Genomic DNA, 25967 nt, shown 5'->3' on the forward strand with positions numbered 1-25967 from the left:
AAAAAGGTAAATAAAAACTGATTTGCAAATCCTTTTCAACCTGTATTGAAACGAATACACTACAAAGACAAGATATTTAATGTCAAACTGATGAATATTTTTGTTTTTTATTTTTTTTATTTTTTATTTTTTTTTAGAAAATATTCTCTAATTTTTAATTTGATGCCTGCAACACATTCCCAAAAAGTTAGGACAGGGTCAACGAAAGACTGGGAAAGTTGAGGAATGTTAAAAAAAAAAAAAAAACACCTGGAAAATTCCACAAGTGAACAGATTAATTGGAAATGGGTGTGTGTCATTATTCATTATAAAAAGAGCATCCCCGAAAGGCTCAGTTATTCACAAGCAAAGATGGGGAGAAGTTCCTCACTTTTTGAACAACAGCGTGAGCAAATACTCCAACAGTTTAAGAACAATGCTTCTCAATGTAAAATTGCAAAGAATTCAAGGATTTTATCATCTCTGGTCTATAACATCATGAAAAGATTCGAAGAATATGGAGAGATCTCTGCAAGCGGCAAGACCACAAACCAACAATGAATGCCTGTGACCTTCGACCCATCAGGAGGCACTGCATTAAAAACTAGCATCATTGTGGAAAGGATATTGTCATGTGAGCTCAGGAACCCTTCAGAAAACCATTGTCATTTCACACAGTTCGTCTACAAATGCAAGTTAAATCTCTCTCTGCAAGTTAAAGCCATATACAGTATCAACAACACCCAGACTCGCCGCCGGCCTCTCTGGGCCAGAGCTCATCTGAGATGGACTGACACAAAGTGAAAAAGTGTGCTGTGGTCTGATGAGTCCACATTTCAAATTCTTTTTTGTTCGTAGTAAAAGTATGTGAGTACTACACTGGCCTACACTGAGAAGACCTGTCTCCCAATGAAAATGTGTGGCACATTTTGAAGCGCAAAACACAACAATCAAAGTCAAAATGAGTGCATATTTGCACATAAGCAATCATTTAAGTTTGAACATTAAATATCTTATGTTTGTAGTGGCGGCACGGTGGAAAACTGGTTCAAAGTTCTGAGGACTTAGTTTCAAATCCCAACCACGCCTGTGTGGAGTTTGCATGTTCTCACCGTGCCGGGGAGGGTTTTCTCCGGGCACTCCGGTTTCCTCCCACATCCCAAAAACATGGTAGGTTAATTGAAGACTCTAAATTGCCCATAGGTGTGAATGTGTGCGCGAATGGTAGTTTGTTTCTAAGTGCCCTGCGATTGGCTGGCAACCAGTTCAGGGTGTACCCCGCCTCCTGCCCGATGATAGCTGGGATAGGCCCCAGCAGCCCGCGACCCTCGTGAGGATAAAGCGGTAACAGAAAATGGATGGATGGATCTTTGTAGTGTATTCAATTGATATAGGTTGAAAAGGATTTTCAAATCATTGTATTCTGTTTTTATTTACATTTTACATATATACATTTGTATAAAGCCATGAATTGTATTGCTTTACAAACTGCTCCTTGAGTCGGTATGCTATATGTTGTTATTGCATTATATACACACACGTTTCATCAGCCTTCCACAAAAAATATCACGTGACAGTGCGTATCAGTTTTTTCTATATTTTTAAAATGTGCTGACAACTCCTAACTCACTCTCCCAAAACATTGTTTGGGAAAATCCCACAAAAATCAAGCAAAATTAATCTGAAGCCCACAGCCTAAGATTGAAAATCTTGCTCAGGACAGACAAGGATAAATTGATACTATAGGACATGTAGTGTAGGGACCCTGTTTTCATTATGTCTCTACATTGACTCAAGCGAATTGAGCATTCTAATTGCGGCCGGCCATGTGAATTTGCGAACTCTTATTGAAGAAAAAACATGTTTGTAAATATGGGTGAGATGGGCACCTTTAACAGTACCTTTCTTAGCAGTTGGATCCTGGCAGTTTTCATAGATGCAGGGTCCCCAGGCACTCCAGGACGACACCTCACACTCGACCGGACAGTTTATATGGCAGAGCTGGGTGGTGTTGGGAGGCATCCCGACACAAAGATCACTGTTTACTGGCCGCAGTGCTAGATGAAACACACAAAAGATATGCCAACGCTTGTCACAGTAGGGAAAATAGGTTTAGTTCAACAGAACAAACCACATGTCCGATACTCTCCGGAAAGGTCACTTATACAATAGAAATACAATTCAAACACACTGTGCTGCACACTTGAATTTATGGAGCGCCCAAAAGCCTGGATTCCAATGGTGACCCAACAAAGATTCATTATTTCTTTTTTTTTTTCATTTTCAATGAATGTTGGTGGGTTTCATAGGGGCTCAGAACAGCTGTAGGTGACTCTTTGCAAGGTCATCAGACTGATGAATCATTTTTGCTGTGCCGCAACAGGACTTGGACTCATTCAGATGCAATTGCCTCTTCTTGGCTCAAAGTGCATCTTTTAATGGTTTCACTTAAATGGGTGTAAACCTGACATGCCCTTCAGCGCCCATGTAACACAAAAACAAGTGATAGGTCAGTATAACGTATTGATTCTGTAGCTTTTAGAATATGAAAAAGTCAAACAGAATAGGATGATTAGACAATGAACAAGATAGAGGGAGCCTGTTAAGGTGCATAAAATCAAAAGAGATGGTCAGGTATTTATATAACATAGAAACATTAATTTAGCACATGTGCCGAAGTGGTTGTGTGTTCATCTCTATTTATTTGTAACACCACGCCAAAACCTGGAGGAGTTTGACAGCAACTTTGAGGCGTCACAGAGACTCGCGACCACCTGAGAACCCCCACTCCTCCACCAATTGTATTTCCTCAATAGTGGCTTGGGGAATTTTATTTAACCGAGGACACTATCGGGAATGTATTTGCATCTTTTTAAAAATCTATTTAAGAGGAGTTTTTTTTTGCACAGAATTTTGTGCAAGGAGGACAATAGGCATGCTGATGTCCATTTGTTGGTAGACAAAAAATTGGTAGATGTTCATTCACCTTAAACTGAATTTTTGTGTGTTGAATGAACAAACTACACTTGTGTTACTCCTTTAAATCTCACATATTCCTATCTTTCACACTGCTTAAATTGTCATTAATCCACATGGCTAATAACTAGTGTCTTGGAGGACAATAGATCCTTTGTTCTCCTCCTCCTTGTTCAATCAAACAGCTCCACACAACCATAACAAAGGCTGATGAATGGAATCCTCACACATGCTACTATTGACCAGGTAACATTGGGCCAGTCTGCCAGATGGTCTAGGCTTCAGTGTGTTCTACTTGTAGCTGGCCAATTAGAATCCTCAGAGACTGTTGCCCGACAGCCCTGTGCGGAGCCTGCAGAACATCAACACTTTCCAGGTTGGGACTGATGAGATTACAGCAGCCCAACCGTTACTCCCCCAGGGACGGGCTAGTTTCTTCAAATGGGAAGAGATCGTTAAACTGTCAAAATAGCAACTAGAATCATCCAACAGTATTATATTTTCGACATTATAAAAAGAGACATGAAATGCAATCAACAATAATTTAAATGTATACACATTGTAGCGGACATGCACGCCACAACTTTGAGGCGTCACAGAGACTCGCGACCACCCGAGAACCCCAACACCTCTGCGCTGCCCTGCAGTGAGACGGCGACTAGGACGGGGCCTCGTGTACGTCAAGTGGATCTTAACCTAATTAGCAGCTTCCCGTCAAATCTTGACTCCTGTCTTCAAAAGACCCCTTCCCCGACCAAAAGATTGGAGGGACAATCACTTCAAGCAGAGTATGTGGTTAATATTCGCCCATGCGCGTGAGACACCACCCACTGGCGTTGAGAGAAATATATTGTATATTGCGTGAGAGTCCAAAGTTGGGAGTGTTTGAGATGATTATATTAAAACCTATTTACTCAAATTTGTAGACAAGGTTCAGGCTGGTGGGCGTGGTCTTCTCCAAGTCGGCACTCCCTCTTCCTACCTCTCCGCCCCTGGGGTATTTAACTCTAAACTCACACCTTTCTCAGTGGAAGAAAAAACGGGAACAGGAGTTGAACTGGAGTAGAGTTGAGTTGAGGCATCCGCCAACATCCCCCGGACTCACGGCTGTGGTGTCCTTGAGCAAGACACTGATACCCCGAGATGCTCCCCGGGCGTTTCAGCTGCCCCCTGCTCCAGTGTGTTCCACTAACGTGTATGTGTTCACTGTGATGGGTAAAATGCAGAGAACAAATTTCGTGTGCATGCATGCATGTTCATGACAATAAAAGGTGATTCTTCTTCTTCTAGAAACTGTTGGCCTTAATTCTAAGTGGGATGTGTGGAGAAAACTAGGCACTGCTCATCACCTTTCCAATACAGTCCCAACAGTGAAGCATGGTGGTGGCAGCAGCATGCTGTGGGGGTGTTTTTCAGCTGCAGGGACAGGGAGACTGCTTGCAATCAAAGAAAAGATGAATGCGGCCAAGTACAGGGATATCCTGGACGAAAACCTTCTCCAGAGTGCTCAGAACCTCAGACTGGTTCACCTTCAAAAAAGACAATGACCCTAATCACACTGCTAAAATACCGAAGGAGTGGCTTCAGAACAACTCCGTGACTGTTTTTGAATGGCCCAGCCAGAGCCCGGACTTAAAGCCAATTGAGCATCTCTGGAAAGACCTGAAAATGGTCTGATAATATAGGGGGGGGACGGTGGACGACTGGTTAGAGCGTCTGCCTCACAGTTCTGAGGACCGGGGTTCAATCCCCGGCCCCGCCTGTGCGGAGTTTACATGTTCTCCCAGTGCCTGCGTGTGCTTTCTCCGGACACTCCGGTTTCCTCCCACATCCCAAAAACATGCACGTTAATTGAAAACTCTAAATTGCCCGTAGGTGTGACTGTGAGTGCGAATGGTTGTTTGTTTGTATGTGCCCTGCGATTGGCTGGCAACCAGTTCAGGGTGTACCCCGCCTCCTCCCCGATGATAGCTGGGAGAGGCTCCAGCACGCCCGCGACCCTAGTGAGTAGAAGCGAAGAAAATGGATGGATGGATGGATGATATTTCAGTTTTTCTTTTTTAATAAATCTGCAAAACATTTCAACAATTCCGTTTTTCTTCTGTCAATAAGGGCTGCTGTGTGTACATTAATGTGGAAAGAAATGAACTTAAAACTTAAACATTTTTATCAAATGGCTGCAATATAACAAAGAGTAAAAAATGTAAGGGGGTCTATATATACACACACACACACATACTGTATAATGCAAAGTTTTGACATCTTGGGTTTAGTTCCCCTTTAAGGGACACTCCAAGAATAACTTGTGCCCAATGTCTCAGTCCTAGAGATAACCAGTTGATGGATATGGATGTAATCTGGTAATTTGGATAATGCATTCACTTCCAAGATACTAAATTATTCAGAAATGTCAATTGGTCATCTGACTCTCACACATTGAGTTCCAATGTGATCTAAAACTGCAGCTTACTTTTTTAAGATGCTTCCCATGTATCCCACAAATTTGAGATTTTCTTTATTTTGTGGTTTTTTTTTCTCTTTTGCACATTGAAAAGTGAAATCTCCATACGAGACTACTCAGTACCACTCAGAAACACATTCCATAACATTTATTATGGTCACACTTGAGCAGGCTGGCTTTGCAGGTGGAGCTGGCACAGTATCCTTTTTCATCCTGGCAATATTTATAGCAGCAAATGATAGAAAGTGTGAAACTCAATGCCGTTAACTGAATTGGCAATGTGAAATGTGACACTGAAAGATTAAAGTGGGTGGATGGTAGGAAGCAGATGATCTGAATAATTTTCAGTCGGAGAAGCCAGTTCAACCTCCCTTGCCAGATGGACTGAGACTTATTGTGTCACTGGATATGCACAGGCATTCTACCAAGCCACTTCCAGCATTCGTACAAACAGTAATGTCACCAATTTAGGTGAAAGCTCATTTTTCAGCTTCCGTCTACTCTGCATGGTTTTTACAAGCATATTACCATATTCAAATCGTGCAGTCTCAGATTTGATATGAGGGGAAAACCACTTGAATTGTCATCTGTGGTTCACACATGCCTGGGAAAGCCGGCGGCGGGGGTTGGGGGCGGGGGTGGGTAGGCATGGCGGCTGGGGGGGAAGGGGGGGGGACTATGAACAGATGTTATGGTTCAGATGATGATATGCGTGTGTGTGCGTGTGTAGCCCACAACACTGAACATATGATGCAAAAGCTCATGAAGAACTATTTTTGTCCATCAGACAGCTTTCACAGATGTTAGTTTATCAGCTTGTTTGAAAACGTGCTGCTGAAGGCGCTTTTAACTCCTACCTCTTGCATGCTGTCACCAAACAAAATGCTCAGCGATGTTAATTTTTTTGCAGCTGCCACTGGCCCTGACAGATATAAAGTTCAGAGCTTGAACAAACATTTTAGTAAAAATAAGGCTATAAGTCAGACAAAAGCCCTGAAATTGATCTCTGAACTGTAGATGGCAAAGAGGAAAAGCATGATGACAATCCGAAACCCGAAAATGATCTTATTGCAATGTAGGAAAACCCAACATTTTTCTCTTTCCTAACTCCTTATTACAATATGGCTACAGTGACAATAAGTCAAACAGTGATAATGAAAGAAGAATGGAATATAAATGGAAACGTGAGCTGTGTTCCGTCGATGGAAAGTGACTCAGTTGCAAGCAGAAATCTCTAGCGTTCTGCTCAAGACCACAGTATCCGAGACCAAGACTTGCCGTAGACCAGAACTCACCAAGACCAAGACAGAGACAAGCTGAGACCGTGACAAGACTAAGACCATAAATATCTATTATAAAAGCCATGACAAGGTTGAACAGTTCAAGAGTTTTCTCTTTAATGTTCATTTTCTTTTGAATATATTTGACAGCCAAAATCACAGTATCTGCCACTCTTTCAAAGGACCACATGCAATAATCTCAAATCGTGACGATTTCTTTTCAACAAAATAAATCCTTGTATGTATTTAAAAAATGAAGATTTGAAGAAGAGCTTGGTTGCATTTAAGACACATATGAAACATTTTGTTACCTAATCGTGCACGGTGGGCTCTCACAATAATGCCATTCTTGTTCTTCCTCTCAACTGGTGCAGAAGAGGCAGGAACTGAAAGAACTTTCAGTGCCAACTTGTGGAGTTGTGAAAATCTGTCGAGTGTTTTTTGCCCCAAAAGAGAAGTGCATCGCATGCGTCAGAATCCTGGATGGCATCAAAGTATTTGCTTATCTGAATTTGAATGTTTAAGTCCTGTCCTGAGCTGTTTATTTTTTGTTTTTTTGACATCCCATTCCTTCTCCTTATTATCACATTAATGAGGTTGAAGAATAGCAGATCAGTGTGTGGTCTTGACGGAAAATCCACAATCTGGTCAGTCAGAGACCGAGACAAGACCGAGACTTTTGGGAGTTGAATCAAAGACAAGACCAAGACCTCAAAATGCGGCTTTAAAGCTCTTCTGGATAAATTTCTACAAACACATTCCCAAATTTTTACAAAGTTTCTCCAAAGAGTCAAAGCTAATACAGCTGCAAAGGGAAGAATATTTTTCAGTTTTTCGAGGTATAACAGGCAAGTATATACACTCTTGGTGATGCAGAGTGTTAATGCTGCCTGTTATTCTAAATATTTATTTATGTGTTGTACCATACTAAACTGTATGAATAGTATGTGTTTAACACCAAACAGCCACAACATGATGACCACTTGATTGAAAACAACCACATTAATACCTACAGTGCTGTAAAAAAACTATTTGTCCCCTTCTCTTTTTTTTTTTGTCCTGTTCGGCTGTTAGGTCAATCAAAATGGAGGATCTGTATCCCTTTTATGCCGGAACAGTTTTACTGTCACAGTGGAGTTTTTAAGCTGCCGCTGTGGTTTCTTAGCATTATAATTGATGTTTACTGAGAGTCAGAATCGCTCAGTCGAACAGAACAAAGTTTCTAGAGGGGAGAGTGAAACAAAGACAAAAGACAAAGGACTAATTGTAAAAGGAATGAGAAAATTAAATCATTACATATCTACAACAATGAAACAGATATGAGTGTTGCATGGGGCTGTAGTGCTACACACTGTGAGGGAAGGAGAGGACAAGATAGAAAAGGAGAAGGACAGGAGAAGAAGCATGCAGGACAAGGGTCGTGAACCCGGCTGTACAACTGAAGTGTGGTGGGATTGACTATGTCCATTATACAAATCTATAGGAAAAGAGTGTGAGTGAGGGGGATACCCAAGCAATTCATATATTCATAAGAGAGTCCCAAGGGTGTGTGCCTGCGGACAGATGCAAATGAATTGACACCGTTTCGCATGCACAAAGACTGACAGAAGTGACCCGTAATTGCTGTTCCTGCACCACGGAGGCTGAGGACCCCACCCAATCAATCGATGGCCAGGATCGGGCCTAGGGGTCCACCCGAGAGCAGCCCCGGTGTAAGGGACACGTCCCACACCGAGGGACACAGGGCAGTCCGCCGGCCCCACCGAGGTGCCCTGACAACTGGCCACCCGGTGGAGTCCGCAGGGACCCAGTGAAACCCCCCCCCCCCCCCCCCCCCAGCCAAGCCCTCCCCCCACACCGCACCACATGCCCCCCCCCCAGACGCCCCCCCAACCTGGAGGGCCCACGATGCAGCCAGTCCCTGCCCAGCCCGAGGGCGGGAGGGTGTCCCTTGTTTGTTGGAAAGGAGGGTGGATAGGGGTACCCGACAAGGGAATGATAAGCGGGGGGAACCCAGGGTGCAGCCGCGGGTCATGAGAGGGGAGCCCCAACACCATGCAGTCATCCAGCCCGGGTGGACCCGGCCTCAGGAGCGCTGCCATGTAGCTACAGTGGGTATGGAAAGTATTCAGAGTGTCCTTAAATTTTTCACTTTTTTGTTATATTGCAACTATTTGCTAAAATCATTTGTTATTTTTTTTCCACATTAATGTACACACGGCACCCCATATTGACACAAAAAAAACGGAATTATTGAAATATTTGCAGATTTATTAAAAAAGAAAAACTGACACATCACAAAGCCATAAGTATTCAGACCCTTTGCTGTGACACTCATATATTTAACTCGGGTGCTTTCCATTTCTTCTGATCATCTTTGGGATGGTTCTACACCTTCATTGGAGTCCAGCTGAGTTTGATTATACTGATTGGACTTCATTAGGAAAGCCGGACTTAAACCCAATTGAGCATCTCTGGAGAGACCTGAAAATGGCTGTCCACCAGCGTTCACCATCCAACCTGGCAGAACTGGAGAGGATCTGCAAGGAGGAATGGCAGAGGATCCCCAAATCCAGGTGTGAAGAACTCGTTGCATCATTCCCAAAAAGTATTAGCTCAAAAGGGTGCTTCTACTAAATACTGAGCAAAGGGTCTAAATATGTATGACTGTGAGATATTTCAGTTTTTCTTTTTTAATAAATCTGCAGAAATTTCAACAATTCCGTTTTTTTCTATCGATATGGGGTGCTGTGTGTACATTAATGGGGGGGGGGGGGGGGGGGGGGGAACTTAAATGATTTTAGCAAACGGCTTCAATATAACAAAGAGTGAAAAATTTAAGAGGGTCTGAATACTTTCCATACCCACTGTAAGTGAGAACCCACCTCCCTCCCGTTACTATGACTGCCAGGTCCCCGACTGGCAGTCACTGGCCCTATCTGTATGTGTGCCCAGATGTGTCTCGTGAGAAAAATATATACAGTGAGTATTTGTCCCCTTCTCAAATAGTTTTTTTGCAGTTTCCTTACTTTAATTATTAAGATCGTCAAGAAAATGTAAATATCAGACAAGGAAGTATAAAATGGAGTTTTTAAAATTTCATTTAAGGGAAATATATATATAAATTTAAAGCTACCTTACCTTTGTGAAAAATGAATTGCCCCCCTTGTTAAATCATGACTTAACTGTGGCTATTCACATTTTTTAGAAAGCTAAGTTCATTTTAACTGACCTCACCTAAGCCTGATTACCTCCAGACCTGTTCAATAAATAAATCACTTAAATAAAACCGGGTTGAGGCTTCTTTTGCCTCAGTTAAGGTCAGTGTTCAATGACTCAATAATAAGGAAGAGAGACTGGGCAAAAATGGAGTTCCAAAGGAAAAACCACTTCCGACCAAAAAGAACAAAGGCTTGTCTTGGGGGGGAAAAAAACCCCAGAATGATTTTCAAGACTTGTGGGAGAATATTCTATGTACTGATAAGACAAAAGTTTGAAAGTGGAAGGTATGTGTCTCATTACATCTGGCATAAATGTCACACAGCATTTCGGAAAAAGTACTGCTTCAGCACCTGGATGACTTGCTGTGGTTGATAGAAGCATGAATTCTGCTCTTTACCACTAAAACGTGAAGGAGAATGTTCAGCCATCAGTTCGTCACCTCAAGCTGAAGCTCACAACGAGCACCAGGACAACGATCCAAAATACACCAGCAAGTAAACTTCTGCATGGTTTAAAAATAAATGAAGGGTTTGGAGTGTACCAGTCAAAGTGAATACTTGAATCTGATTGAAATGCTGTGGCATGACCTCAAAAAGGCCATTCATGCTTGAAAACCCTCCAGTGTTGCTCAATTAAAACAATTCTGCAAGAATGAGTGGGCCAAAACATTTCCACAGAGATGTGAAAGACTGATTGCCAGTTATAGAAAAGGCTTGATTTCAGTGGTTGCCTGCTGAAGGTTGCCCAACCAGTTATTAGGCTTAGGGGAAATTTACTTTTTCCACATAGGGCCAGGTAGCATTGAATAGTTATTTCCCCCTTAATAAATAAAATCACCATTTAAAATTATGTCAAATGTATCTTTACTTGGGCTATCTTTGTCTGATATCTACCTTTGTTCAATGATCTTAAACATTAAAATGGGGAACTTATGGAAAAAAATATAAGAATTTGAGAAGGGGGCAAATACATTTTCATGGGACTGTATATTGTCAAATGAATACATATCTGACAGTCTCAATCGATACTGAACATTATGATCTTTCTCAACGCAGAATATTATATATAGCTCTTCTATCGGATATCATGATATTGTGAAAGTGGTCACAGTGGTGTTGCTGGTCAGCTTATGAATTCAAGTAGTGTAAGGTCCAGGAAAAAAATTAATGCAATTTGCCCTGCCTGCACAGAATAAGCATGATAGAATATGTGGAATTGACATCATACGACGCTAGCAGCATACCTTCTTTGCTCTTGAGAGAACTGAGATTGGGTGGCGTATCTGCACTGGCCAGGACACAGTAAACCTCCCGAGTCTGAATCCCACCTCCACACAAGCCGGTCTGGTTTCCTCTGCGACGGTCCTGTTGGCTCAGAAGCACGTCCACCCTGCACTCCGTCCACTCAGCGGTCTTCCAATTGTAACTGTGGAAAGATGTAGATCACAGATGGTTACTGTGATCGACAGACCTGTAAGAATAGTTACAAACGTTGATTTGTCAAAGGAAAGGTATTTAGATGATGAAGTCAAATCAGGTAAAAGACCAAAACAAAAATGTACAGTTTTTATCAACCAAAATCTCAAACAGGAATATTGTATATGAAATCATTTGGTTATTGACTCACTGCAAATGAAATTATATGACTGATAGATTATTATTTTGTCGAACGTGTATGTTTTAACATAGTATTTCAATTGTCTTACAATGGAATGTAGTATTTGTAATTTTGTAATTGCTTTTTTTCAGAATGTTATTTGTTGTAGTTATAAGAAAAATATATTTTAACAAGAGAATACCATATGTCAAACAAATGTATATGCGGTTGTCTCCTTGTCTCACACAGGTTGCAAACATTGATTGTATTTCTCTCAGTACTTTTTACCTCATCTCGAGAACACATTCTTCCCGTGTTCAGTAAACTAAGATGGCAAGTAACTATTTAGGCTTCTTTGTTATTTAACATGATTTATGTTTACAGAAAGCCTCAGGACTCCCACTTTTGTGTTTCATTGTCAGCTGAGAGCTGAAAGACTGCATTTTGTTGAAGTTAAGTGAAAAGACGTTGTTGCTGTGGTGATTCACTCAAGCAGTTGTGTCTGGTTCGTGAATTGATCGAAGTCAGAAGTCAGTAATACATGGCTGCTCCCACCCTGAGGTCAGAAATAGTAAACCCTGCTCCTATTTCTGCTGATAATGGCATTCATTTGAGATCGCCCATGAAAGAGTCCCTATTTATGAACGAGGTTCCCATCTCTCATAACCGCTGTCTTACAAAAGCCCTGAGGGAAAGCCTTGTGTTTGTTAAGGTCAGAGCACATACCTCTCCACCTCCTGTCTATCCAAAATTACGCTGTAAAATTCATGCTGATGGCTGCTGCTGATGTGTCATGGTCAATTCAATGAGCGTTATCCATATAAAACAAAAAACAAAACAAAAAAACACTCTCAAGCCAACCTTTTGTTAACCTTAATATTCCAGAGGTGGGACCAAGTCATTGCTTTGCAAGTCACAAGTAAGTCTCGAGTCTTTGCCCTCAAGTCCCAAGTCGAGACATGCGAGTCCCGAACCAAGTCGCAAATCTTACACTTTGAGTTGAGTCATTTCGAGTCATTTTACCAACTAAATAAAAATATATTACTATATATATAATATATACATTTAATGAATATGTATATATTATACACGGCGGCACGGTGGGCGACTGGTTAGAGGACACGCTGGAGAGACTACATCCTTCTGCGGGCCTGGGAACGCCTCGGGATCCCCCCGGAAGAGATGGATGAAGTGGCTGGGGAGAGGGAAGTCTGGGCATCCCTGCTAAAGCTACTGCCCCCGTGACCCGACCTCAGATAAGCGGTAGAAAATGGATGGATGGATGGAGAGATTTGATTACATTTTGAGTACATTTCCAAATTTGGAATGAATGCATCAACAGGACCCTTGGATGGTTCTTCTAAAAAGTGGAGTAAAACCATAGATCACTAGTTTGGAAATAGCCACATATTTTGTTCTTTACATAAATAATAAACTGATAACAAAACATGATTTAACATAGATACATAATTTTGTTAAATTTTTTTGGGCAATATATGTGTACAGCATGTGGAAAACCACCATACCAAACCATGTTGACGTAATGACAAATCTGCACAATTTAGACAATATGGCTTCATATGAGAAATCAGATGAAAGGTGAACGTTCCATAAGATTGTTCAATGGACTTTTATGTGTTCAAAACTCTAACTAAGATTCTAACCTTTTCAAAAACTTATAGATAGGACCACAAACTGGCGCTTTCAAGGTCGTATTTAGAAAAACATGTCATGTTTGAGACTTCGGCACAATTGAACATGACCAGGGAGAGCCAATCACAAGCATCAGCTTTCCAAGGCTGGTGATATGAAAAAAAAATAATAATAATTGTTCCTCTGTGACTATTTCAACTCTAACTGAAATTGTAATCTTGGAAATTTCCAAAAGCAACTGTAATTTGATTACACATTTTCTCCCAGTAATTTAATGGATTACAGTTCCATATATTTTGTAATGAAATTACATATTCTCGTTACATGTAATTAGCTACTCCCCAACACTAATGTCACTCAGTAGAGCGCAGGTGTCGAACAAGGTCGAACTGTCAAGAGAAGTGAAAGCAAATGAGTGAAGTGCTGTATTTGTTTGTTTTTCATCCTCCTCCTTGATTCAACAGCGAGTTTCAACAAAGCTAGCAACTTACACAATACAGGGTGGCACGGTTTCTCCCTGAGGACTGCATGGCTGGTTCTCCTCCAGCTCAGGGCACTCAGCTCCTCCTCCGGTGGGGAACTGACTCACTTTTCGTGTGCGGGTCTGCTCACCCTTGGGCCCGTTGGGGTCATAGCACTCCTTAGAGCAAGTTGACCATTCAGACCAGTCGGTCACATCGCAGTCTTTAGTTACGACACACGCTTGGTAGGTCAGTGGCAACGACTCATGGGAGCATAGGCTGGAAATGACAGAAGCAAAGCAGTATCGTAAGATATATTTGTTCTCGAACAAATACAGATTAGGTTTAAACACATTAATTTTCACAAACATCTTAATGTTGTATGACAGGTGACCAACATCACTGACTTAAAATCACTAAATGTATCCAACGTGACCTCGTGGGCATCAATGCTGATCAAATATGACAATCAATTACAGTACATTTAAATGTGAAAATGATTCAGAACATACTAATGACATTGGAGTTCTTCTCTATTATATGCTCTATCTCCACTTTCACAATGGCTTCCTGGTAGATCATATCATCAGATATGTACACCTACAGACAAAATATACTACTACTACTTTCCGAGATAACTCACTGAAGCGGGACATGCTATGACCGAACTATGCATTCACACAGCAGCGGCAGCTATTCCTCATTAAAATAATTACTGTGGCGCAGTCAATATGACAGCGGCAATTGTTCAAACAGGCATTTTCTGTGATTCTTGAGCGTTAAACTGGCAAGATCACGAGTCAACTTAAAAAAAATAAAAAATAAAATAAATAAAAAGAAGTATACAGCTGCGCGTAAAAAGCATTAAATAACCTTCACAAAGCATCTAAATTGCCGAACCAGAGAATTCCCTCTTATATAAAGTGCACAAATCTGTCGCCTTATGTCTTGATTGTCTGATCATTCAACAAAACAACAGTAAGATATTCGTACTCAGTGACACAACTCAACACAGAGACATCTAGATACACGAAGAAAGTACTGTAACAGCTTTGAGGCTGTACCTAAATGTTCTTGGCTTCTTTTACCATACATATATACATTTTCTCTACATTATTCTTATACTGAATAATATATTCATGGACATGTTTAATCCAACATTCAACAAGATCCTTGCTTCAAACTTTACATCCAATATTCAATTTTGAAAGCTGGCCACGTAATTGGCAGGATGCACGAGACACATGGCCCATATATACTGTATGCACACAGACACTGCCTACCACGTGGCTGAACATCAGCATAATACAGTGCATCATATTGACTGGCGGGAGGAGAAAAAAAATATATATATATATCGTCAGCGGACTTGTTTTTCAATCTGCGAGGACCATTTTCACTTCATTGCGGCTGGCAGCTTGCAGTTTGTCTGAAAGTGCCCCTGGTGGGTTAGGTTTTGAATCATTTGTTTTTATTTAATTAATATCATTGTCGGTCGTGAAATCCGTTTGAGTGACTCACCCGCGTGTGTGGCGCTAGCATGTTTGCTGGACAGCGCTTATCAACAACAGCTGGCTCTGGCTTTTCTCTTGATGGCCTGACTGCTGGCCATCCAAACATCCACTCATACAAGACCTTGTGATTAAATTACTTCGATTGAATGTATTAAATATACAATACAAAACACATGCTCCTTCAAATTTGCCTGTCACGTGAGCGGTGTACATGTCTCACTGGCAACGATTAACGTCCGTATCCGCTACAGGAGTTAATTCCACATTTAAAGTGTTGTCATGGGTGTGTGTTCCGGTTGTTGTCTTCCCCCTGACTCGTACACACCTGCTCCTGAGAGCATCTTCCCCACCTGTGCCTCGTTTACCCTAATTACCCCATGCATTTAACCTCGTGTCTCATTCTTCCTGGTCGCCAGTTCGTTGTACCTTGTTGTCACGTTCCAGCAGTCCTTGTTTCCACGTCACCGACTCATAGTAAGACTAGACCCTATTCTGATTTTTGACCTTGCCTCTTTGCCTCACGTTTTTTGGATACTGTTGCCTTTTCGGATTGCCTGGCTGTGTACGACCTCTGCTCGTATATTAAACCTCTCTTTTTTGAAACTGTCCATCTGTATTGGAGTCGTGCATTTTGGGTCCTGTCCTCTGTTCCGTTCATGACAAGTTGGACATTTTCGAAATGGATTTCTATGGCATTCATGCGTCTCAGGAAACACCACAATCCAGGAATTGTAGCGACCCACGCCTTTTGTGACGCCACACACATATTTGCACGGTGGTTGTGTCAAAAGTCATTACTGGACAGTCAGCACTCCTTGGCGCAGAAAAAACAGGCTTATGCACGAACGAGAGAATATGGCCGTTATTGAATAATGCCCAGAGGTTAAAAACGGTCAAATGCTATTATGCTCATCTCTAATTTAAATGCATGTTTATCCATGAGAATTCCTAGTTCGCCATGTGATAAAATACATATTAACAGGGGTGCACAAAAGTGGTACGCAGGTGCATATCCGCCCTGAAAAGAACCAGATTCGATTGTATCAGTGTGCATTCGCGTACTGCCAAGCATTTTGTCTCTGCAGTTGAAATCTTTGAACTTTTTTTTCTTCTCTGTTTTGTAGACACTGATGGGCCATTCTGGACTCAAAGCTGACTACATTTGTTTTAGTCTCAACAGTTCAATTCCTCCAAACCTTTGCCTCTGAATATGTTCTGTAGCAGTTTGTGCAAACCATTTGCTCTTTAAGGGGTTTATCTCATTTCTCCTTCAAGCTCACACAATTATACTGTACAGGTTGAGGCTCCTTCTCTACTAACTGTGTAATTGTGTTTTAATAGCTCAAAAACTGCACTGTTGGTACTACAACTAGCACAATTTATTAGCAAGACCTAGAGATAAAATGGTATGAAAAGTTAATATGAAAATTATCATGACCAAAATTATCACGATTATTGGTATTATCACCAAATGGGAAAAATACATAAAAAAAAAAAACATTAAAACAATTTTTCAATATAATTAGATTTTGGAGCCTATCTCCTCTATCATCGGGTAGGAGGCGGGGTACACCCTGAACTGGTTGCCAGCCAATCGCAGGGCACCTACAAACAACCATTCGCACTCACATTCGCACCTATGGACAATTTAGTCTACAATCAACCTACCATGCATGTTTTTGGGATGTGGGAGGAAACCGGAGTGCCCGGAGAAAACCCACGCAGGCATGCTCCAATTCTAATAATGCTGAGGAAAGGTGCCTCATTGCAACCTTTCATCCGATTTTTAGCATAGGTTACTCCTGACCAACCTTTATGAAAGGAAGTTACCTATATGGCAACAATATTGATTGATTGATTGATTGATTAATTTTTTTAACCTGTCCTGTTCAGCTGCATGGCCTTGCAGAATGGTGGATCTTTATGCCTTTGTGCTGGAACAGTTTGGCTGTGCAACAGGGGAGTTTGAAATACTCCCTCTGCTTATTTTCAAAATGTTTTTATTGTTCTGATGTTTATTGAAAATGGAGCTGGACAGAAAAGGGTTTTAGGGGACAGACAGGGTGATAGAGTGGAGAAGGGGACTAGGGGTGAGAACCACAGCAGAACAATAGTGAGACAGTCTAGATATTCCAACCCAAGTAACGTTGCAACAGTCATTTGTAGATTGGGGGTCACCCGGGGTGGCATGCAATAACTTAGAGGGCAGGACAGGCTATGGGGAAATGAGCAAGGCAGTGCTACTGACGACTAGTGCGGTGGGATTCTTTTGTGTCTAAACACCTGTAAGTTAATGTTTTAGCAAATGTGATCCATAACTACATTGCAGAGAACAAATATTTCTAGAATTTAATGTAAATATAAGATCGGAATACGTGGTCACTGTGTCTTTATTAGTAAACATTGATCTAAAATGCTGATCCTGCAAGTGTGGTCACGCAGAGGGGAAAACTATCCCACCTGACATTCTGGACCAAGGTTATTATCGTAAATGAAAACGAATGAAATAACTAACACTAAAATTGAAAAAAACATTTTTGTAAATGAAATAAAATAAAAACGAGAATGTTTTTGAAAAAAATATGAACTGGCTAAAACGTCATTTTACATTTGAAAAACTAACTAAAACTAACTATAATTATAGTGAAAATGTACTTTGCTTTCATCTTTGTCACTTAATTTTATACACAAGCTTTCAGTATTTATGTTACATGTATTTGTTTGTTTGCTCTCCAGACTGACAGCCAGACCAAGCACAGGTTTTATCACGAAGCTAACTTTTACGTCTGTTTTTGTATCTATGTGTTGCTAACCGAACTGGCGAGACAGCTACCGACTAGCTAGCGCTTTCACGGAACCTGCACGTCGGTAATTCGTCTTTTGGGGAACACGCCGCTGTTTCCTGCCACGAAAGTCAGGGCTGAAAGCAGACAAGGAGTTAGTCACGCTGACACAGCAGGTGATTGAACTGCTGCAACAGGACATTTTCACAGTACTACTTGACTACTTCCATCCATCCATTTTCTGAGCCGCTTCTCCTGACTGGGGTCGCGGGCGTGCTGGGGCCTATCCCAGCTATCATCGGGCAGGAGGTGGGGTACACTCTGAACTGGTTTCCAGCCAATCGCAGTACTTGACGACTTGGAAAAACTTTAAAAGCTTTGTCATAATAATCATGGACTCAACAACAACAAAAAAACAGACTGGATGCCCTTTCACTGGAGATACACGAGGTAAAAGCAAGCTTACTTTCTACCTATCTGTCAAAGAGAATATCAGAGGTTCTCTTGATGGCTCCAACCATAAATAAACTGCATCCTGCGCTCTGGCCAATTTGAACGCAGTCATCATTAACTAAGCCTCTTCTCATCTTTGAATAGTGATATATGTCTGTCTTTGGGATGAGTATAACAAAATACTGTATATAATCATCTGAGTCTATAACCTGAAAGCATTATCAATTCGACAGTGGATTGTGAAATGCATCATTTGCTTGAAGTTCGGATGATGCATAATGTCTTTGACGTTGACAAGGAAATACACTGTGTAAATCTTGATTTTCTAAGGGCGTAATGCTCATTGCTCAGTGGCCTCTATTAATGCTTGAACGAGTACTGTGAGACAGAACGAGGCCATTTCACCTCCTAACAAAGACCACGTGGAAAAAAGATGACTACTATCTAACTACTTGCGCTTGTCACGAAAATAGAGCCCTATGGGTTAGGTTATGACAGAGACAGCAAAGATGGACGGAAGGTCAAGAAAAAGCGAGACAAAGGATTATGAATGAGGGAAGGGACGACAAAACAATATAACAATATCACGAGACCTGAGAGAAATTCTATTATGGTGTTATGGAAGAGTTTTTTTTCATGTAGAATAAAACCTTCTTACCTTAGCGCTTCAACACTCCCACTCTTGTGCACACAGGTGACTTCTCTTGTCTGGTAGCCAATTTGCAAATCCCAGAACTTTGCTCCAGGCCGATTCTGACGGTTCCTGTTACGTTTCTTTTTGATGAGCTCTCGGGTCTCAGGATCCTTTACCTTTCCCCTTTCCCTCAACCTCTCTCGGGCTTTTTCTCTGATTCTTTCTCGTTTTTCTTTGTTTTTAGCCTTTCTTTGCTGTTTGGGGCGGTCTGCCTGACGGGATGGTCTGTCAGGTTTTCTGTTCACCTTGCCAAATTTTCTATTGGATTTTTGTGGTTTGTCTCCCTCTCTGGAAAGTTCATCACCCTGTACGGACCGCTTGTCCCCCTCTTTCAGCTGTTTGTCACCCTCTCTGCTCCGTTTGTCCCCTCTTTTGGATTGTTTTTTCGACTCATCTTTTGGAGGTTTATCACTTTCTTTGGATGGCTTCTCACTCTCACTGGCTGGTTTGCCAGATTGTCTGGCTTGTCTTGAGACTGGCACAGAGCAGGGCCCCCAAGATCCTACCCGCAGACTGAACAGGCTCTCCTCTCCCTCACACGGTCCTGGCTGGCATGTCTGAAACTCTGTCAGGTTTAAACATGCTGCCCCATCAAATAATGGTGGTGCAAGAACAATCCGAATTCTGTTCTGCAAGCCCATCCCACAAGTCTTTGAACAGGGTGTCCATGGACTGAACTCTGACAACACACAATCCTGAGGACAAGGGATGAGGCAGGCCTGCTCGAGACGGGGTTTGGGTTCAAAGTATTCACAGATTGCATCCTCTGCTGGCTCACCATTCACTTTCTGGACACAGCCCACCTCACGGGTCTGTATCCCCTCCTCGCCCCGAGTGCACACAGTGGGCCGTTGCACCCCTGAACTGCGCAGTGACACAGCAACACATTGGTTCCATGCACCCAGTTGCCAGTCATACAGGTCTTTGTGCCAATCACACACTCTAAAGCAGCTTTGTTGGTTGTTTGGCCGTTCTGCCTGGTCGCAGTTCGTGTGTAAAGTGGTCCAACCTTCGGAGTGAGCACACCATACCGCTCTGCTCTGGCTACCACCTGGGCCACACTCGCTGCCCATGCATCGACCCCATGGACCTGAAAAAGGACAGAAAATGTCTCAGAAATGTAGCAGTAGGCTTTCAAAGAGAAATATTATGGGAAATCAACTTTTTAATTGCTTCGATAGAACTAAATGGGTCTCTGTGTGCCTGTCCACCCATCAATTGTGAATTTGCTAAGTAAATACAGTATTTGGTGGGCAAACTGCTCTCTTCTGTTAAAAGAGAAATGTAAGGTATGCTCAGGCAGTCGCAATGCCACGCACAAGCCACTGGCCACATTTTTTAAGCACTTTACATTGCATGAAGGTTAATCTGATGGTACCCTTCTCATTCATTATTTAACTAAAGTGTTAAAGAGTAACTTGTTCCATCTTATTTACAGTGGTTAACTTGTTTTTAGTTGCATGATGATATTTTTTTTTCCAATGTTACTTTAAATATTGACAATACACTGTTAATAAAGGTTTTAAGATGGAAGCAATTCGAGCAGAGAATGGATAATTTCATTCAACAGTGTTTCTTTTGTTTTTTTATGTTTAGGTCTGCTTTTCACAAATCACTCCTGCTGAGACCTCCCTTATTGTGGTTATTAGCTTAGATGCTAAATAAATAAATACATTGAATTAAGATGTATTTCTGCACTAAAGATATTATCTATGATTCTCAAGTGCTTCTAATGAAATGCCCAGTGCTGTTCTACAGCAAATACCTGAAATAGAGTGCTTCCAAGTGTATGAATAATGTTCAAGCACCATTACTACTAAATTAGTCTCTTTCAATATGTTACTGCCTTTCCATGGTTTTATTAGAACACTATTAATAGTAATGACAAACATCAGCACAACATTTCACCACAAAGCAGCTATTAGAAAGTGCAGCATATGCACAGGCACAGATGAATAATTCAGTCCATGCAAAAGCAGCATAGACTCTAATGATGTGAGGAATTGCTTGCATACAATATAATTAGCTGTTGCTATGCCGGCCGGGTTCCTTTGCAGCAACACACATTAATCAAATGCTCATATTGCTCCTATTCTAATTTGGATATTGTGTAAATAATATTCTAAAGAATAATACTATAATGGCATTAATGTAGGAAAATAAAATACTTATATGGTGTTCAATTTATCATTTAATTTGATGCTTTCCCACGCACTGTGGAATGAAGCAACAAATTGTTGATTTAAACCTTCTTTCAGACAGCTACACATCAATTCATAACCTGAATAGGATAGATGCAGAGCCATGCAAAAATCTCTAAGACAGCTGCTTTGTACTGTATTTATGACATTTGAAACAATGGTCATGGGCATGCAGTCAATAAAGCTCAGTTGCAGCGAAAATGTCAACAGCACCAGCAGGTTGAATCAACCTGTGGCTGCAAGCAGAAGGTTAGGAAGAATACAGATCAATACATGATGCAAGAAACCACCCTGGACATGTGACACAGCTGCCATCACACATCGATCATTTCCTAGTCTGTCAGTGCCATACAGGATATTAGCGGCATATTAATTCTAACTTTGAATGTAACTAGTTTGTCTTAATCAAACTTGAATTCCTTTACCCCCTTGGTACGCTTCATTTGGTCAGGTGTGAACACATCAAACGAAGTTTGTGTTTGTGTGGACCAAATCAACAGGTTCGAGACCTAAGAGGTGTTCTCTGTAGGTTCCAAGCACAAGCTAACCTGGTTTGCATGTGAAAGCATATCCAACCTCGTTCTACTACATCGTGCACGTAAGCGCATTCATTTTGTAGCCAGCTCCTCTTTTGTATTTTGTAATGTAGCATGTAGGACATAACCGATAGCATCAGCAAATAAAAGGAAACGGTGATGTGTTAACAATATGCTCCCACCGTGCTTGAATATCATTAACATGACGTAACGCTATGTGACATGTTAACGGATTAGACCAGTGGTTCTCAAACGTTTTACACTAAGTACCACCGAAAAAAATTCGCAGCTCTCCAATTACCATAATCAACGACCAAGATTTAAAATACAGTAGCGTAGGCCCAACCCAAAAACGAGGTAGAGGTTGTAGCGGACATGCTCCCCCAAACTGAGGTGCCACAGTGACTCCCCCACAACTTGATAAGCTGCATTCTTCCAAGCCACCCTGCTGTGAGACGGCCACTAAAAGGACCTTAACCTAATTAACAACTTTCCATCAAATCTTGATTCCCGTCTTCAAAATACTCCTTTCCTTCTTTTGAAGATAGCGACCAAGAAGACCCAGCTGGGACAGATCAACAATGGAACGCAAATACAGCAATGAACTATGCATCCACCCATCCATTTTCAACACCGCTTATCCTGGTTAGGGTCGCGGGACGCTGGAGCCTATCCCAGCTGGCTTCGGGCAAAAGGCGGACTACACCCTGAACTGGTCGCCAGTCAGTCACAGGGCACATATAGACAGACAACCATTCACACTCACATTCACACCATCACTGAGTGGGAACTGAACCCACGCTGCCCGCACCAAAGTCAGGCGAGTGTACCGCTACAAGCAATGAACTATTTACTTAATATTCAAACATGCACGCAAGGCACCACCCACTGACGTTTAAGAGTACTGCAAACCGTGGACCTCCATTTAAGGTTGTCTTGAACTGAAGATAAAATGTCCGTTTTCAGATTGAACGCCTCGGTATCCACCCGGAAGAGCTGGATGAAGTGGCTGGGGAGAGGGAAGTCTGGGCGTCCCCGCTAAAGCTACTGCCCCCGCGACCTGACCTCGGATTATCAGTAGAAAATGGATGAATGGATGGATATTGCACGAACTCTGCAGACTCTGAACTCTCTATTCCAAATATATGCCTTGATGTCTGTGTCAAGGTGTCAAGTTTACAGGTGCAGCTGTGACATTTTGAGAATTGTTTGTCTTGATTTGAAGCCAAAGAGCATGAAGTATTGCATTGGACAATAAGCAGTTCATTTGCCAAGACTAAAGTTTAAACAATCATTCTATATGCTTGATCTATGAGTCCCCTCCTTGAGCCGTCACCTTGTCGTGGTGGAGGGCTTTGTGTGTCCCAGTGATCCTAGGAGCTAAGTTGTCTGGGGCTAATTGCCCCTGGCAGGGTCAACCATGACAAACAGGTCCTAGGTGAGGGACCAGACAAAGCACGGCTCAAAGACCTCTAATGATGACGACAAACAATGGACTTCGTTTTCCCTTGCCCGGACGCGGGTCACCGGGGCCCCCCACTGGAGCCAGACCTGGTGGTGGGGCTCGAAGGCGAGCGCCTGGTGGCCGGGCCTGCACCCATGGGGCCCGGCCGGGCACAGCCCGAAAGGGTAACGTGGGTCCCCCTTCCCATGGGCTCACCACCTGTGGGAGGGGCCATAGGGGTCGGGTGCAGTGTGAGCTGGGTGGTGGCCGAAGGCGGGGACCTTGGCGATCCGATCCCCGGCTACAGAAGCTGGCTCTAGGGACGTGGAATGTCACCTCTCTGGCAGGGAAGGAGCCCGAGCTGGTGTGTGAGGTTGAGAAGTTCCGACTAGATATAGTCGGACTCGCCTCCACACACAGCTTGGGCTCTGGTACCAGTCCTCTCGAGAGGGGTTGGACTCTCTTCCACTCTGGAGTTGCCCACGGTGAGAGGCGCCGAGCAGGTGTGGGTATACTTATTGCCCCCCGGCTCGGCACCTGTACGTTGGGGTTCACCCCGGTGGACGAGAGGGTAGCCTCCCTCCGCCTTCGGGTGGGGGGACGGGTCCTGACTGTTGTTTGTGCCTATGCACCAAACAGCAGTTCAGAGTACCCACCCTTTTTGGAGTCCTTGGAGGGGGTGCTGGAGTAGCGCTTCCGCTGGGGACTCCATTGTTCTGTTGGGGGACTTCAATGCTCACGTGGGCAATGACAGTGAGACCTGGAAGGGCGTGATTGGGAGGAACGGCCCCCCCGATCGGAACCCGAGCGGTCACAGTTCGATGATTGTGTCATCGGACTTGCGGCCACATGTCTTGGACACTCGGGTGAAGAGAGAGGCGGAGCTGTCAACTGACCACCACCTGGTGGTGAGTTGGCTCGGATGGTGGGGGAAGATGCCGGTCCGACGTGGCAGGCCCAAACGTATTGTGAGGGTCTGCTGGGAACGTCTGGCAGTATCCCCTGTCAGAAAGAGTTTCAACTCTCACCTCCGACAGAACTTTGCTCATGTTCCGGAGGAGGCTGGGGACATCGAGTCCGAGTGGACCATGTTCCACGCCTCCATTGCTGAGGCGGCCGACCGGAGCTGCGGCCGTAAGGTGGTCGGTGCTTGTCGTGGCGGCAATCCCCGAACCCGTTGGTGGACACCAACGGTGAGGGCTGCCATCAAGCTGAAGAAGGAGTCCTATTGGGCCTTTTTGGCCTGTGGGACTCCTGAGGCAGCTGATGGGTACCGGCTGGCCTAGCGGAATGCAGCTCTGGTGGTCGCTGAAGCAAAAACTCGGGTATGGCAGGAGTTCGGTGAGGCCATGGAGAAAGACTTCCGGACGACTTCACGGAAATTCTGGTCCACCTTCAGACGTCTCAGGAGAGGAAAGCAGTGCACCACCAACACTGTGGAAAGTGGGGATGGGGCGCTGCTGACCTCGACTCGGGACGTTGTGAGTCGGTGGGGAGAATACTTCGAAGACCTCCTCAATTCTACCGACACGCCTTCCCATGAGGAAGCAGAGTGTGGGTTCTCTGAGGCGGGCTCTCCTATCTCTGGGTTTGAGGTCACCGAGGTGGTTAAAAAGCTCCTCGGTGGCAGGGCCCCGGGGGTGGATGAGATTCGCCCGGAGTTCCTAAAGGCTCTGGATGTTGTGGGGCTGTCCTGGTTGACACGCCTCTGCAACATCGCGTGGACATCAGGGACAGTGCCTCTGGATTGGCAGACTGGGGTGGTGGTCCCCCTTTTTAAGAAGTTGGACCGGAGGGTGTGTTCCAACTACAGGGGGATCACACTGCTCAGCCTCCCTGGTAAGGTCTATTCAGGGGTGCTGGAGAGGAGGGTCCGTTGGGAAGTCGAAACTCAGATTCAGGAGGAGCAGTGTGGTTTTCGTCCTGGCCGTGGAACAGTGGACCAGCTCTACACCCTCGGCAGGGTCCTCGAGGGTGCATGGGAGTTCGCCCAACCAGTCTACATGTGTTTTGTGGACTTGGAGAAGGCGTTCGACCGTGTCCCTCTGGGAGTCTTGTGGAGGGTGCTTCAGGAGTATGGGGTACCAAACCCCCTGATACGGGCTGTTCGGTCCCTGTACGACCGGAGTCAGAGTTTGGTCCGCATATCCGGCAGTAAGTCGGACTAGTTCCCGGTGAGGGTTGGATTCCGCCAAGGCTGCCCTTTGTCACCGATTCTGTTCATAACTTTTATGGACAGAATTTCTAGGCGCAGCCAAGGCGTAGAGGGGGTCCGGTTTGGTGGCCTCAGTATTGCATCTCTGCTTTTTGCTGATGATGTGGTTCTGTTGGCTTCATCAAGCCGTGAGCTCCAACTCTCACTGGAGCAGTTCGCAGCCGAGTGTGAAGCGGCTGGGATGAGAATCAGCACCTCCAAATCTGAGACCATGGTCCTCAGTCGGAAAAGGGTGGCATGGGATGAGATCCTGCCCCAAGTGGAGGAGTTCAAGTATCTTGGGGTCTTGTTCACGAGTGAGGGAAGAATGGAACGGGAGATCGACAGGCGGATCTGTGCAGCGTCTGCAGTGATGCGGACTTTGTATCGGTCCGTTGTGGTAAAGAAGGCAGCTAAGCCGAAAGGCGAAGCTCTTGGATTTACCGGTTGATCTTCGTTCCAACCCTCACCTATGGTCACGAGCTGTGGTTCGTGACCGAAAGAACGAGATCCCGGATAC

At 43.5% G+C, this 25967-nt stretch overlaps 1 protein-coding gene across 1 annotated transcript in view; it reads right to left on the reverse strand.

Annotated features, from left to right (window-relative positions):
• thsd7aa (thrombospondin, type I, domain containing 7Aa) overlaps positions 1 to 25967 on the reverse strand; it is a 148569-nt gene that overhangs the window by 81177 nt on the left and 41425 nt on the right. The window contains 4 exon segments of the mRNA XM_061664897.1: positions 1881 to 2036; positions 11162 to 11343; positions 13659 to 13907; positions 19037 to 20162. Of these exon segments, the coding sequence (XP_061520881.1) occupies positions 1881 to 2036; positions 11162 to 11343; positions 13659 to 13907; positions 19037 to 20162 (1713 nt within the window).

Source organism: Phycodurus eques, chromosome 20, assembly GCF_024500275.1.
Source record: "Phycodurus eques isolate BA_2022a chromosome 20, UOR_Pequ_1.1, whole genome shotgun sequence".
In the NCBI taxonomy this organism is placed as follows: domain Eukaryota; kingdom Metazoa; phylum Chordata; class Actinopteri; order Syngnathiformes; family Syngnathidae; genus Phycodurus; species Phycodurus eques.